The 17,423-nt window shown below is 36.6% G+C and overlaps 1 protein-coding gene across 1 annotated transcript in view; it reads right to left on the minus strand.

The window, feature by feature from the left end:
* Window positions 1–851: 851 nt before the first annotated feature.
* The window catches only part of LOC146001209 (putative gustatory receptor 2a), a 72,598-nt gene continuing 56,026 nt past the window's right edge, over window positions 852–17,423 (minus strand). Inside the window, exons 2-4 of the mRNA XM_083138503.1 lie at window positions 11,786–11,854; window positions 9,475–9,564; window positions 852–1,465 (exon numbers count right to left, since the gene is read on the minus strand). Coding sequence (XP_082994629.1) covers window positions 1,349–1,465; window positions 9,475–9,564; window positions 11,786–11,818 — 240 coding nt within the window. The 5' untranslated portion in view covers window positions 11,819–11,854 and the 3' untranslated portion in view covers window positions 852–1,348. The remainder of the gene's footprint in view (window positions 1,466–9,474; window positions 9,565–11,785; window positions 11,855–17,423) is intronic.

The raw sequence follows: 17,423 nt of genomic DNA on the forward strand, positions 1-17,423 counted from the left end.
ATTAATCTATTATCGGTACTTTCTTCCTTAACCTATCACACACACATAATAATAGGGGGTGGGGGGATTTTGAAGAGGTTTTGATATATAAATTCAAAACACATTCATATCTCCATAAGAGAAAAAAAACTATGTAACATATAAAGTACAGAAGCGTGCTTTAAATGTGTAGAGAAGGCAGTTATGGATTATGTTTAATTTACTATCAATGTAAGACTTTCTTTGGAATTGTTTTGCACTTTGACTTTTTTTAATTTGCATATACAAGAACAGATGTATTATAGAATGTATAAGATTTAAAACTCGGATTATTATTTTGGGAATCAGCAGCTTAATATGTAAGTTATCTTTTCCTCCCCTTTACATACTTCGGTTAACTGTACATTTATTATTTTTTAGTTATTTTTCTAAGAATAACATTGCCTCTCACTTTTAAGATGATGTTAAAATGCAATGTGCGTTGTTAAAGACACAAAAAATCTGTCAGTATAAGAGCTTAATTAATAAATCTGTAAAGTAAATTGAAAGCATTATTTTAACTTGGGTGTGTTCAGACTGGTGATGCCATTAAACAGTACAGGGACAGAGTTTGCATTGTAGTTCAGTAATATTACATTATTCTTATTAATCCAACTTGTGATGGTTCTTGAATCTTGATATGAGAACTGGAGTGTATGCTGTAAGTCGCAAGCCACGACATGATGCACAAGCTGTCACTTGCATGTTTCTCTGTTCCATAGTTTGTGGATTATAAATTCCTATGGGGGCGAAGGGAGCTCTATTCCACAATTGTCAATTTTATCAGAGACCCACCCCATGTACACAAAAATAAAAATTCAAGTACACTTTATCTTTAATATGAAGTTTCATCCTTTACAAAAAGTTTCATATCCATCTGGTTACATTTATTAAGACGGTAAATACAGTACATACACTATTCAGGTTCTGGACTGAATGTTTACAATTTTATATCAGATTGATGCAGTGTTAGTAAATACAATGTACTAACAGATTTTAAAGAAGCTACTTCACATGAAGGCTCGGCCTAAATTAATTTCTAAATTTACAGTGATCAATATTTACCACACAAGAAACAATACATTATGAACAGTGAAAACTCTACATTAGTTGTGCACATATTTTAAGACTGCAGAGGCATTAGTACTTGCACTACATACAGTGGAAACAGGTTTTTACATTTTCGCTCATTATGCATTTCTTTTTTCATAGAATCTTAATGAAACTTACTCAAATTTTCCATTCAGATTCCCAAGTCGGAGACCCCTAAAGAATCTATGTTAGAGCTTCCAGTGAATATACACGAACAGTAAAAATGTGAAAATGCTTCTTAATCCTGCAACAAGCTTCCATTAATATTAGGACCAGGTATTGTGTTTGTGCCAGGTGGTTCAGTTGCCTGCCATTGAATGAGGATTACAAGATAAGTTGTTGTTGCTCCTGCTATCTGAAAAGAGCAACAGAATTGGCTTATTTATCTGCATAAAATGAGTTACCAAGGTGGCTAGTCTAGGACCATCATAAAATTCAAGTATAATTGCCAGTTTTCAAGGCAAACTTTCCAAAAATTCAAGGCTACAAGCAGATGCTTTATCTATTTCAACCTTATATATTACCCCCCCACCCCCCACACAAATATATTAACAATATAAAGGGTCTTTGCGATTCCAATTAATACAAAAATTCTAATTCAATTCAATTGACCAGCATATATATATATCTAATTTAAGGTGCGGAGTTTATATTTGCCATTTCGCATGGTCAGACTAAAAATACACTTTCAAACACAAGTCACACATGTTGCGGGATACAGTAATCTATGAGAATTGTTAATTGTATTTTACAATATTATTGTATTATTCTTATACAATATAAGAATTTCAAATGTACCTAATCAACTTCAAGATATCTTATCTTGCAATAATTTTTCATATGTCAGATAGATTGTTCTGAAAAGGACACTAACAAATCAAACGAATTCAGAGAATTCTGTTTTGTTTTTCACAAAGTTTTCTTTTCTTTGTCTTTTGTGGCTAATTTTGAGGGTTGCAGATTGTTTGTTAGATATATGGAGTGAAAATGGTCAGAGAATATCTGGTAGGCTTCTTTTGCATTGTTTCCTAATAATCAGGCGCGGAGCGTCCATGTAAGCCGTGTAAGCCGGGCTTACACTTTATTAATTCTAGTAACATGTATGTAATTATATGGCAAAATTCGTAAAAACTTCAAAGTTCATCTCGGCCTGATACCAGTCTTCGAGATCCTGTTTGTTAGATTGCAACACTTCACACCAGATGGCACATGAGAACTCCCGCCTTTTGCTTGGGGAAAGTTGTAAGCAGTCTGAATGTTGCCTTACAAATTTCTGACCGCGAAGGAGCAGTCCCTACCGTCGCCCACCGTATCTGGAAGGAGAAGAACGAGGAATATAGGGAGAAGAGCGCGTCGAAACCCTAGGTGTGTAAACCTACGGGCAGAGGCTTACAGCAGCGTTGCAAACCTCATGTTTAGAAAAAGTGTTGTTCATGGACGTCCGCAGTATTTCTTTCCACCAGGGAGGATTAAGCAAAGTATTTTTTCAGGGGTTAGGGTAAACTAGGTATATTTCCCTTCTCAAAATATACTAATTCAAATTGAAGTTAACATTTTTCTGCAACGCCCTTACAATAATTAACAATTTGATGTGACTGAAATGAAATTATATGTGTGAAAATGGTTGACATTCATTTTTCAGGAAGTGCCTCCTCCCCTTGCCCCTTCTGGACATCCATGGTGTCGTTTAAACTCCGAAATTATTCTACATACTACTAAATTCTTCTGGGATTTTCATATTATAAATATTAATTTATAACAAAAACAAATATAAATTTGAATGGTTCAACCAACGACATGGGTTCCACGTTATGTGAAAAGTTTGAGAAAATTCAACCACAACGAAAAGCGGCCCTGTTGTTTTATTTATATCTTATATATTTTATGTTATGTATTTGCTTGTACGTGTGTAAGGGCAAAAATATGTATGTGTGAGTGTGAGTGTGTGTGTCCGTATCTATAGGTTAGATTACCTTTCTTATATGTAATTTCTCTTTGTATTTTTTTATTTCTCTGTAATTTTTTATATTTTTTTTTCTTCCTTTTTTTTTCAATATGTTAATTATTTTCATATTCAATTTTTTTTGTAAACATGGTCAAGTGGAAGAAAAGGCTCCACAGCCTTAACTTCGCCATGTAAAAGAAGACGAAATAAATAAATAAATAAATAAAATAAATAAACTTACAAACGACTTTTTAAACTTGTGCGAGATTTAGCACCATTATGCTTGGGTTGGCTTCACTGAATACGCGTCAGCGATACACAGGTCCTGTAAGAGGAGGGGCTTCAGCGTTGGCGGGTATGAATGGTTGACTGTAAAGGAAATTTGAGCCGGTGGTGCTTCAAGGAGGGTTTTTTTTTCCAGGAACAGGGAATTCTGAAGCAAAAAACTAACAGGAAGGGGAAAAGGAGAAACCTAGAAATGAGCGGGTACGGGAAAACTAGATACACATTGATGTGCTAAATTCTTGTTGTTTCTGTTTTTCGCTTGTAGGAGAGCATAAACATTAGACATATTAAGACTCTGTTTTCCGTTTATGTATGAACTCAGCTGGTAATAATTGAGCTAAAAAGTGAAATAAATAAGTAAATAAATAAATAAATGTTAATGAAAACTGAAGATTGAACCAATTTTACAAATTTCATGTCAAATGTGAACCAAATATTATTAATTACATAGTCCGTGATTCAAACACTCTTCGAACAACGTACGAAAAGCCTGTTTTGATCTTTTAGGTGCTAGATTTGCTTTTACACTATCCTAAGAAAACACTTACATGTCCTTTGATAGAAATTTCTGGATATATCCCTACAATTTGTGAGCATTTCTTTTATATTTTATATTGTTTTTTTTTTACTAAATATAGGGAATTTTAAGGCAAGAGAGGGAATTTATTTATATCCGAAAGGGATATTCCCCTCACAGTCCGAAAGATCACTGCTTTGAGCAGTGACCGATTTTGGATCTGGTTTCTTTTTGTTTCCCCCTTCTTGCTGTGTGTTTGTTAAAGTCTCGAGGTATTGCTTTTGCGAATTCCATCTATTGAAAAGCGGACTGTCGTCCCTGTGCTGTGGTGTGATACAGTAGTGAAGTGCATTATGTAATAAATTGAGTGTGATTGTGCGGTGGGGTGGAGAACTTGTTGAAGACGCCGTTGTCCAGCAAGGATTTTGCTGCCAAGAAGAAACTTGTGGATATAGGTAGGCCCACCCCTTCCTTCTCTAGCAGACATAGTAACAGAAACGAAAAATAAAGTGCGCCGATTTTGCGATTCATGATACGGAGCTCATACTTGGTTATGCGGTTGTAAAAAGTATTCAGCACTTTTCTGTTTTCGTTTGTTTATTATTATTATTATTCATTTTATCTAACTTTGCATATTTTACGTTACTCATTGTGATAGGAATAACACTGACTTAATTATCAGATATCCAGAATTTTTAATTTGGTGAAAAATTCCAGGGAAGTGTTCTGAAAAAATTGGGGGGGGGGGCGGGGGTCGATGTGTGTGGATAAATCACTAACCATGTCAGCCCAAAAATAAGCACAACGGGAAATAACCTTCATCATGATAGGCTTACACTGTTGGAAAGGTCACGCTCCGCCACTGCTAATAATGTGTGCGAATGTGTGGGTACAAGCCGTCATTGATTGCATTTTGTAAACACCGAGTGCTTTACTCCTTGCGCGTTCCGAGGTTTGCTCTTTGTTTACAAAACAGAACATTTCCGAGAGGTGATATTACACGCGATTTGACGGAAGAAGCTGTCTGGATCGCCCGCGTGTTTGTGAGTGTTCATTCATCAATTTCATCATATCATCACTCATCTCCATCTTCGCAAATTATCCAAAAGTGGTACAAAAAGCGAAGTAAAATAAATCGAATGAAACTGTGCTAAACATTTTTCATCATTTTCATGGATTAGGCACTGAAAAGGCTCTTATCTTCGAAAGAAGCACTTGTGACTAAAACAGTCACAAAATAACACTATAAGTGTGAAACATGAATACCACTCACTCAGGCATATAGTGGTTCTGGTAATTTACAATGCATAACAGAGAACAATGATATATTGCGAGCGAAGCGATGAAGAAAATTTTTGGATCTAATTTTTTTTGCAGGCTGTATTTAATATTGATTTAATAAGGCGCAAAAATTTCACGGGACGCAAATGCTCTTTCTCCTTTACAACTTTTGTGCCTCCCCGATGGTGTAGTGGTAACATCGTCGCCTCGTGATCGTCCACCATACCCGGTGGAGGCACAGTGGTTCGGATCCAACTTTAAACTGTAGGTCCAGTCCCGATTAGCCTTACTGTGCATAAAGTGGATTTAAAACACCAACTCAATCAATCATTCAATGAATACCACGCAGGAATGTCAGTTTTTAAACATAAACGCCTACATTATCTCGCCAAGGAACAAGAAAAGGCATTATATGGCAAATCGTTAGCCTATTATTGCTTAAAATTTAAAACAAATCTCCGGGATCAGACCACAAATTTCCTAAACCGTGCCAAAAACGAGTGGATGCACGAGGACAACATTTCCAACATCCCCGTGACAATTAAGGTGCTTATTTTGAATGTAATTGTAACTATAATTCTTAGAACTTGAAGTCATTTCGAAGCTAGCGGCTTCCATAGCGAATATATCGCACGCGATTTGACGGGAGTTGGCGTCCGGGCAACCGCCAAGCGTGCCACCGTCAGGCGCACAAAGGGGGAAGAAAGACCCTATGTCTTTAATTCGATCGAACCGTTTTGTTAGTTTTGATTGTGTAATGCAACTTATTTGTCTGGAAAGTAACGAAAATACGTAAAAGGTCGAGCCAAGGAAAGTTACTTACTCTCTCCATAGCAAATAAAGCAGAACAAAATGCAGAAAACACATGTTATTTTGTTCACAACTTTGGTGAAGGATAAATTCACGTAACATGAACAGCAGCTATTACATTCTTTATCTGTACCTTCGGTGCCCCTGTTGCATAACCCATGAGCCATTCTGGAGATCAATTCTAGCTACGGGCTTGTTTGTATGTGTTTCTTTCTTAACTTCCAGAAAAATACTGTCACAAGATGATAGTGATTTTTAAAATTTACATTTGATGGTTTCCAATACACCAATTAGTACCCCTCTCCTTTCCCTTTCATTGGATGTTACAATTGATCTGTCAGGACTTCCTCGATGGCGCAGTGGTAGTGTCATCGCCTTGTAATCAAGGGGTCCCGGGTTCGATACCCGGTGGAGGCACATAGTGGTTCGGATTCCACTTTAAACTGTAGGTCTAGTTCCAATTAGCCTTACTGTGCATAAAGTGGACTTAAAACACCAAATCAATCAATCAATCAAATGATCTGTCAGACCTGAACACGCTGTATCTGTCATCGAATAGTTCAGAGCTCAACACTCCATTGTCAAGCCACGTTTCAGTTATACACATAATGTCCTAGTCGCAATACAATGTGTTTCAGATACAAGGTCCGTAGACCGCTAGTTTCCCCCGTGGCAAACAAGTCAACGGACCTTTGTTCAGATAGGCCTGCTGAGTTTTTGTTTTTAAACCTCTTGTGTTCTGATACCACACACTGAGTGTACCAGTTACGTTAATTGATGATTGCATTATATGTACATGAAAGCTAATAACCTAAGCTAAAAATTAAAAATTCTGAAGAAAATAAATAGTAATAATAAAAAAAACTGAAACCTCCAGACATGGTTATGTAACAACAGTACTTGTACATTACACTAACGAAGGTTTTCTAGGTCCTCTTTGCATGTAATGTATTTTATGGGGGCTGTACTGGACTTTCGCATGAAAATCTTTCCATTTTTCACCCACACGTATTCGTAGTTCTTGTCTCTTCTTCTTCGCTTGTCCTAGCAACGCTTTGTTATGCAATGTCATGTGTTCATTAATGTAGATATTATTACTAGGTCCCTCAAAGTGCATGTCTTTCGTTGTTAGTTTTTTTTCTAGCTGTGTCCAGAATTTTGTCAGTCGATTTTCTTGAGTTTAGCTTCACAATAATGTTCTTGTTCTTTTTTGCACTACCTGTTGCCACTCGGTGACAGACGTCAATGTCAAGTGTGCTAAGATTGCAGTTTAGAGCTTGTGTAATAGTTCCAACAAGCTCGTGTGGATTCTCTTTTGCGTTTTCCGGGATACCACAGATTTCGAAATTCTGTAATCTGGAATATTGTTCTAATTCTCGGACAAAATTTTGCAGAATCGCTACTTCTTCCTTCAGTTTCACATTTTCTTTTTCTTTCTTTTTTCAGACCATTGTCTTCCATTTTCAAGTTCATTAGTTCATCCAATCGGTAACCGTTGTATTTTACATTTTAATCAGTTCATCCTGTTCTTTAGTAAGTTGGTCCAGCTTCAAGTTGATATTCTGCAAGAGTTCTTCTTCTCCAGCAGAACGTCTTTTTTTGTTGGAGGTCATCCGTGGTTTCATCCTTGGTGCTGAGCGAGCATATCTTGCATTTCCACGTCACACTCGGAAGATTTTGCAATAATTCTAAACTGGTTGTTTGAAAGAGAAGCACACTGCGCATGAAATAACGACCCGCACACACCTTTACACTCAATTCCTTGAGATTCTTTTGAAATTTTTCGCCTTCACCGCCATTTTCCCGCCGCTTCTTCAGCAGGCCCGTAGCCAGGCAGGGGCCAGGGGGGCTGAGCCCCTCTTGGAGCTGGCGTCAGCCCCCCCGGCACAGCCATCAGCTCCCCTTGACATTAGGTAAAACTATTTTGTAATTTGTTTGTAGTGAAGAGTGAAAATGTGGACAGAAATCTGTGATTTTGATGGCATCATGCAAATTCTCTTTGCATCTGCATCAAAGGTCAACAGATCACAAGTTTTGGGAAAGAAGGGGAGTTTCGTTGCTAAAGCCAGGAGTGAAATGTACTGTACGCATTGTGATTGCATATTGTGCATTTTGTTCTGTGTGATATAAATATCTGTATCATCTAAAGTAGTATGGAGTGTGTAAAGGATAATTTCAGTATCACTCAATTAACATTTCAAGAGATGTTTTAAAATATGTAGAAAAATGTAGGATTTGAATGATATTTATATATTTTATATAACTTAATGACCCCCCTGCCCCTTCGACACACACACACATAATTTACCTTAATTTAATACTGTCATTTTTTTTTAAAAAAAATGGACTTGGATTACAAAGCCTCCCACTGATAACCCGTGAATCCCCCCCCCCCCCCCCCCGGAGATCAATTCTAGCTACGGGCCTGTTCTTCAGAAGTTAAGAATAGTCAAAGTTAAAAGCATGGTGATTTGGGTTAAAGAAGACTGTAAAAGAGAATGCAGAGTATGATCCCTGTCTGGGCAAAGGTGTTATTTGTGACTGTTCCTTCAATGTCATATCATCACTTATCCTCATCTTCAGTTAGCCAAAAGTGGCAGAAAGTTGAGGTAAAATAAATCAATCGGTCAATATGGCTACCTGACTAGCAGTAAGTAAAGGTGGCAGCACTTCTTGTTGGCCACATGACAGCCATACCTCAATAAACAAAGAATACAGAAAGAAGCAAATGACAGCCATATCTCAAGCAAATAGCAAACAGGAAGTGCTGTCACCTGTACTTCCTGTCAGCCATATTGAATAAGACAGCCAGTCCTCAGCCTGAGTTGGAGTAGGAGGAAGTGACTAGACACACTAGTTTGTCTTTTACCTTCTGCTTTTAACTCGACTTCACCTCTATGTTTTAAACATGGACTATTCTTGTGTTAATTCCTGAAGAAGCCACATGATGTGGCCGAAGTTTGAGCTACTCGAAAAGTAAGTACATTCCTAAACTGGACTTCAGCTACTTTGTAATATTTCCAATTTCAATTTTTTGTTCCCATCACCATGATACACACTCCATGAGTTTATTACAACTGCTGCCAACTTCCCTGAAGAAGAATCCTGTGTATGATTTCGAAACATTTAAATATAGAGAAGCATGAAACCACACAAGGTATGCAACATTCACAAATGGATATTAGTGATGCTTAAAAGTATTTCAATCTTAATTACAACACATGTATCTCTTCAAATTAATGAGCACTTAAGTATGCAAGAATTAAAAAATTGTGACACTTGTGTGAGGCAGGCTTTTCAAGTGGCATCTGGTCTCCATTACTATTTTTTCTGCTTTCCATAGACTGGAAGGTACTACTTTGTAGGCTTCAAACAATACCAGTTCTTGACCACCAAAATTAATAGAATATCCCAAAACCAGTTTCAGGTAAGTGGGCACAATTTATATTATATTTTCTTGATACTATTCCTATTTAAGTACTAAGATATGAAATAGATTAAGTTGATGTTCAAAACTGATACTAACTGAATGTAGAAGGCTGAGATCCAGTGAGAAAAATCCACATGCTGTGATTGTTGTTTTTTCATGAAGGAGCTGAGTTGAGAATATTTGCACCTGGAAATAGAAAAAAAAACATATTTTCAAAAATTGTGTTATTTTATTATTCCTATTTACACTTAACAGTGCAGGGTGCATTAGTCGAGGATCTCCCGTTGAATTGTGAAGACATTATTTCAACCTCTTTAATGTTGAACACATCTTCTCAGGTGTTGCTGTTGAAACTGGCAGTGTGACCAAGATCACCAACAATTTGTGCATATTTGAGATGAAGAGCTTGCCACAACTTTCCTCTGCCTATAATGCAGACCCTGGACGTATCCTATCAACTACTGTTTGCCACTTTTTTTTACCACATTTTTCATTCAGATTTGAAAATGTAAAAATATCAACCAGGCCATCCAACATGTTGACCCACTGTTCCAATGAACGAGGAATAGTTATTTCACATTTTTGGAAGAAGTTGTTGCAACTTTCAAATGCTGATTTGATTTATTGATTTGTTGTTTTCAGTACACCATATGCATAGAAAGGCTAATCGGGGCTGGACCTACAGTTTAAAGTGGAATCCGAACCACTATGTGTCTCCACCGGGTATCGAATCTGGGAACCCTTGATTACAAGATGACGACGCTACCACTTCACCATGGGGAGGCACAATTTTGCAATCTGTTTATTGTGTTGTTTAGAGAAACGTGAGTTCATTTCTATTACAAAATGATCCAAAAATGAACAACAGAGGATTAGCTTCTAATATTCTTTTGTCCTTTCAGCTGGTGCATTATTCCCTCCGATTTGATGGCTGGGTGTTCTACGTCTTTTCATTTCTTCATCATAGTCTCTAAGTAGTTTCTCTGCTTTGGAATAAATTTGACTAAAGTTTTCAGAACTTTCTCTTAGTTTTTTTTAATATCTCTATTAAAATACTAACATGTTCACAATACTGAACCTGAGGTGCCCAAAATAATGTTGCACTGCATGAAAACAATTTGGTTAGAACAAGTGGAGATATTTCAAACTCCCCACAGGTTACACAGTGAAGAAACTGAAGAGCTTGCAGAAATATTATATTTCTCCCAGTAAATTGAAATGTCTGTAAAGTTTCTGCAATTAGTGAATACAATTCCAGTCACGCTACTTAGTACGTATTAATACCTGTCTGTCTGTCTTGTGTCAAACAACTTGAGAATGTTGCGGTGTTTTTCATAATTTTCTTGTACTGTTTTTCTTTAAACCAAATTCGTTTGAGAAGACTCGAGGTAAAATATTATAACTGATTTGACAGTCTCAATGTAGTTTCTTATTGCAGGAATTTCACATGAATAGGCAACAGCTAGAGTTAAAATATGTGCTTAAAAATGTACAAAAATTGGTTTTGGACACTTCTCTGAAATTATCGATCTCATCCCCTTAAATCCATCACACATTACATCAGCACCATTTTTTTTCTAAATCCACACCCGACCCAGGGAGAGTAGATGTAATAGCTGAAGCTAACTCAGATGCAGTGACATCTTCAATAGGGACAAATCGGAATGAAAGTCTCCCATTCCGATCTAGACCTTGATAAATGATTTATCGACTTTCGGGATTATCAAACAGTTGGGAAATATCAAATTGACAAAAATTAGAACCCGAGGAATACATCATTCTTGAATGGTAGCAACCATATTGGGAACTTACAATGAAATGTTAATATTGGCGCTATAAGTTCACAAATAGCTGCTTCAGGCAGAAATTACATGTAGCATTCCAGAATTTGCAAAATGTCAGGAATTAACTGATCATTTTCCGAAACTATCAGGAAATTGCAGACATCTGCAATCCCATCTGGTGTGTGGAATTTATTTATTTTCCATCCGTATGCCGCCCAATACGCCTCTAATTTAAGAGAACATAATAAGTCCGAATAAATTTTTACGAACAAGTCACTGCACATAGCAGATAGTATAGGAAACTTGGTAATTTTACTGAACCAAAAAGGGGGGTGGGGGTTGGACCCGTTAACTGTAGAACAAGTTTTTTGGTACCTGAAACCTCTTGATGATCTTATTGCAAAAGTAATACTGCGTGCAAATGAAGAAACATTGTGGAAGTTATCTGCAAAGGTTGTTTTTCTTGAGTGGGCAACACTGTTGTTCAACAAATTAGGTTATTATCTAGCAGCATCCATCGAGAATATTGTGATTACACTTAAAACTGTTGTAAACTGCTAAGTCGCTTCTATCCACAACTTTACTCCAAATGAAAAGTTTTCTTTAAGTGCATAGAGACTTACCTCTTCTTTAAGTTCAGGATCTAGAGACCTCATGTTAAACTTCTGTAGTATAATCCCTGTTCTTGCTGCCTGAAAATAAGGAATATGTGGATTAATGACTGAAATGAACAACTGTTATAAAGATTTTGTTCACATATGGATTTCATGTTAGTTGCTTGGTTATAAGGTCAAGTCAGGACAGAAACAATTACATGTGTTATACTGCATACATATTTTCCCCTACCATCAAAGGATCTTAGGATTTGAAACCTCGTAGTGTCAAATTTCAGAGGTTCAAATCTCAATTGGCCATGGCATATATTAAAGGTATAGAATAATTGCAGTTTCTTGTTATATTGTTACGGAAATTAATTTAAATGAACACATGAAGTTATTAGAAGAAAATGCTTTGATGCAGTTTGTAGTCCTTTTGTTGATTTATGGAGTACATGTCAATCATATGTTCACATGCAAACGATTTATTACTGAAAATCATAGACATTTTGAGAAGTTTCAAAACTTTAAGCTCTAAACTTAAATTATTTCTATTTTCTAGTGGCAAGAAATATTAATGTGTAGTATCTGAAAGAATAGAAAGTGGTTGACAAGTTGTGTGACAAGAGATTGAATGCATGGCTAGCACAAAATGCAACTATTTTATTATCACATCTGTCCCATAAAAACAAGAAAAAAAATCAGTTCTTGTTGCAATCTTTATCTGAACTTATATATATTAGTTTATTAGTAAAGATTCCCTCTCTTCATTATAGCATTGGAAAACAAATATTGAAAAAAGCAGTCTACAATCATTTTAAACATGCTCAGCAATTGTCCACAGCAATGAAATAAATGTTTAGTAACAATATACTGTGCTGAAGATGTGAAAGCAATTGAAAAACTTGATAAGCTTGCGTCACACAGCTCTTAAAGAATTATGGTTATGTTTGCTGCATATATTATTTAGAGTTGTATATTACCTCTCTGGAAGTGTTTCCAGCACAGTAGCATAATAGAAACACACGAAGACAGTCTAGAGTAAGCCACAGAACATTTAAAATAATCAAGTGAATCATTAATTCATCTGGATGCATTATAGCTGTTATTGAGAAGTAGCACGATATGACCAAAGACCAGAGTAGTGCTGCCAAATTCACTAACAGAGAAAAACTGTAAACGGACTCAATCTGCTCTATTCCTCTGCATAAACTGTAGTGAATGTAGCACAACTGCTTAATTTTTCTCCATAAGAACTCTTTTCGCAGTTTTACTTGCATGGAGATAGATTTTGTTGAATTTTGTTCAACTCTTATAGCATTGTCTTCGGAATAATACCCAATGCCTTTGAGTTTCTTATTTAACATGCAAAATCTTGATCTGACAATGAGGCAAATATATTCAAATGTGATCTCTATAAAAATTCCTGTTAGCAGAAAAATATAGTGACCCATGTATGTTGCATTTCCTATTTGTTCATCAGCTCTATGTGCCCAGAAATCGTAGGAAAACAAAGTTAATGAGAGTGTTCCGGTTAGAACAACCAAGATAATTGAACCAACTCTTGTTTGCTTGTAAGTTGTTGTGCTGATCTCCAGTACTTGATCAATCTGATTTATTTGCTCCAAGATGAATACATTCTTGTAACCATTTTTAATAATCCCAATGTACGAAAGCAGTGCCGAAAGAAAGACTGATGATACGTCTAGCAAATCCACCATTTTCTTCACTGGTGTCATGGTTGAACAATCAAAACACCATACATATACTATTTTATCATCAATTACTGCAATCTCGGATGCGATAAGTGCTGTCAACACTAATATAGTGTATATTTTTTCAATTTTCTTAGTTGAAAGTGTCTGTTCCATTGAATATGGGTTCATTCCAAGAATTTTACTTGCGATAAACAAAGGAGAAAGAGCACTGTAGATATCAGCCATGATCAATGAAGCTTCGTACTTTGCAAATCTACAAATAACTAAAAATTATCAATTATTTCACACCACACACAATTATAGAAATGTTTCTACAAAAATAAATCCAACGAGTGCTCAATTTTGTGCACTAAAAATCATCGTGTCTAGTATGAATGTTAGCGTCAAAGACTTCTATATATAGGTCTGTATGCTTCAATAATAGTAGCATTGAAATATGAATGCAAAAAGGTAACACAATTTGTGTTTGCCTTTTCTTGAGTTTACAAGTGCATATTCGCTTCCACAAACTTGTTCAAAGATTAAAACATGAATAGGCTGTCAATATCATTTTTCGTAAAAAGAACTACCAGTATTTCAATCTACTAATGGTAGTGCGTGAGTAGTTTTGGTGAAAAGTTGACGGCAAAATATTTTTACTGTTTGCTCTCATTGTGATATATATGTCGATAGTAGCCAGAGGCTCAGAAAATAATGTATTAAAGTGTGTGGGTGTGGGGATGTGGGTATGCACCCTTTTTATAATCGAAATATCTCTTAAAATAACTTGTACATAACATCCAAGAAAATGTGTTAATAATGTGTTAACTTCGTACCTCTCTTGACAATGATCCAGCAGAATAACATATGACAAATGCACGAGATGAATGAATGATCATCCACAGTACCCACAAAATAATTAAATGCGTCACTAATTCATCCCTCTGCATTAATGCTGTTATTGGGTAGTAATATGTTAGGACAAGGCCAATGAAAATAGCTATCAAATTTCCAAGCAACGTGAAACCATATACAGATTCAATTTGCTCCATTACTCTGCACATCTCATAATGTACCTCGCAAAGCTGTTGTATTAGCTTAGAAGTGTGTTCCATATAAGTTTTTGGCTTTATAAATGGAGGTGGTATTGGTTTACAGCTGCGTGACAAGTTCCCTTTAAATTTAAAGAAATCTAATTTTTCTAATTGTGTGTTGAGTATTAGAAATCTCATTTTCAGAAGAACACAAAGGGCCCCAAATTTCATCTCAATTAAAAATGCAATGAAAATCAAAATATAAAATGCAATGTGGAAAGCATCTATCATGCGTTCCTCCTGAACTTCAATAGTCCAGAAGTCATAGCTAGATGTTATTAAATAGCAAAATGTTGCAAACACTACAGTAATTATAGAATGGCAGTACAATCTTTTGTGGGTTTGTAAATCTACTTTTAAAATTTTATCAATCTGTTGTATCCTATGAAGAATTAGTGTATGCTTATGCCCATTTTTAAGGACTGTCACGTATGAAAATAGACCGGAGAGAGTAACCGATAGCACATTCAACACATCAATCATTTTCCTCAGTGGTGTCATTGTTGAACATTCTTTACACCACACATTTAAAACTTTGGCATGGAAAATTGCAACCTCACATATAACAAAGGTAACAAAAACCACAGCACTATAGACTTTGGCAAAATAGTTGTTTGAGTTGAAAGTTGTGTAGCGTAAATGAAATGGGTTCATCCCTAGGAGTTTACTTATAAAGAACAGTGGAGACACTGCAGCATAGACATTTGGTTTATGCACTATGACATTGTTAAACTTCATGTTGAAAAGTGGATTGCTATCACAGTGTGTTTCAGTTGGTTTCCTTAGCTAGTTGAAATAAAGCCTTAAAATATTTTTTCTCTGGTTACAAAATACACTACTTAAATTTAAATTGACATATGTAAGATTTCGTAGTCTTATTTCACATTAAGAAATTGTACTTGATACTAGTGTGTGTGTGTGTGTATTTTAAAGGCTTTCTCATAATTCTATTGAGCTGTCAAACTTTTCTGACTGACAAACTAAATATTTATTCTATTTCCTTCAATATCACAGAGGAAAGTAAAAAGATAATACTATTGAAATTTATTTTTAACATATGCCTTTTCAATATTGTTTGTCATGCAGAGAAAAGTCTAGATTAGAAAAACAAGAAATAAGTGCTTGTGTTATGAAGCAACTTACTAAAAGGAGAAGATATTTAAATTATTTCCATTAGATATATGGCTATTGATGTTTTGAACAAATATCAATCACCTAGATTGACTTTTAAGATGTTTGCTTTCAAATATTTAACATACAGAATGTACAAACTGCAGTGCTGAAAGAAAGATGATGTTTCCGTACAGCAAGAACAATTTACACAGCATCTCACCACTCAGTTGCATGCTCAAGGGGGGGATTGGTTGCTGGTCATACCCACCCCTTTGGCACAGTATTGCTAAAATATAGAACGTCAAAGGCAGGAAAATATGGCGAAATGAGGGCTAACTACTAAATAAGAGTGCCTTTTTTCAAAATCCTGGGCATGTCACTGCCGCCACCTGTATTATTGTAACCATGTCAAACCATGGGGATCCCTTCAGCTATCCCCAAGGCTTCTCACCAGAGGCCTTCATTTGTAGGAGTGATCTTAAGTGGGAATCTCTCCCACAATGCCTTTACACAATGTGACTAGAAGAGGCGTGACGTGCATGTAACCGGTGTTACCGCAGGTAACGGAAAAATGCAAAGAATTAAAAAGTTGTTTCAATAAAATAACGACATTGTTAAATACGTTAATGAACACCGTTGCTGTCGAGTAGATATTGCCTAGGACATTTTTTTCTGCAGCCGACAGAAGCGAAGAGGGAGGCCGTTCTTCTGCTACCCTGAAGAGGCAACAAGGGAAAAGAGAGCGCCAATGCAGGGAAAGAGCGGGGAAGGACTTTGGGACATAGTGTGCTATGGGGTTATTCATATGCCTGTTAACGGGCCCTGTTGCCGTTCAGACCTACCGGATCAGCCAGTGTTATCACATCGGATTGGCAGAAAAGAGCTAAATCCCGCCTAAAATAGGAATACCATTTCTGTAAAGCAACTAGAGGTAGACTGCAGAGCCAAGGATGGATTGAACTACAACTGAGACCAGTTAGATAATAGACGAAAATATAGTTCCTTGGTGTGATTCGTGATTTGGACAAACCTTGTTCCAAAATACTAAGTTGGCAACAGTAGTACGTACAGCTAGGCGCTTCCCTTCCACAAAGGAGCGGAGTTCTGTCGTCTGCTCAGTGCCTCAGTGCTCAACACACAAACGTCAAACTGACCCGAGAAAAGTGTGGATCTTCTTCTTCCCCTTCGCACTTCATTGCAAAGAAACAGAGACAGATGAAGAATTGACAAGGGACTACCACTATTCATTGGATTTTCGTGGTAACTGTCTCACGAGTGGTAGTTCTTTCTAGGAGTGTTTGTGGCTAAATCACTGTGCTGATTGCAAAAGAAGAACGAAGACATGTTTTCTTTGCCGGGGGGTGGTAACGTGTAGCAGAGCAGGCATAATTGTCGTACTGATAGCCGGCAACACTTTTGAAAAAGTCACGCAACGCCACTGGATTCTAGGCTTCACCCAGCTTTTAATCAATGGACCTTTAAATTGTGGGAAATTGTAAGGTCGAAATGGGAATTTTGGGGTTGTCATAAGGGAATTCACAGTCCAAGATCAAAATTGGAAGGACAGTCAGAAGTGACAATGGTGGTCGTGGGTGAGCTGTTAGCCTCGATTGGCGAGCAAGACAAGTGCAAGATCCAAGATTCATCTAAGAGGAAACACGTGACTACCAACTTCAGCCTTAAGATTATCTTAGCTGATTCGCCGAACGACAAAAAAAAAAGTCACACGCGGTCTGTGGATAAAACTAGTCATACAAGCTG

This window comes from Lepisma saccharinum, chromosome 17 (genome assembly GCF_977018435.1).
Source record: "Lepisma saccharinum chromosome 17, izLepSacc3.1, whole genome shotgun sequence".
Taxonomy (NCBI): domain Eukaryota; kingdom Metazoa; phylum Arthropoda; class Insecta; order Zygentoma; family Lepismatidae; genus Lepisma; species Lepisma saccharinum.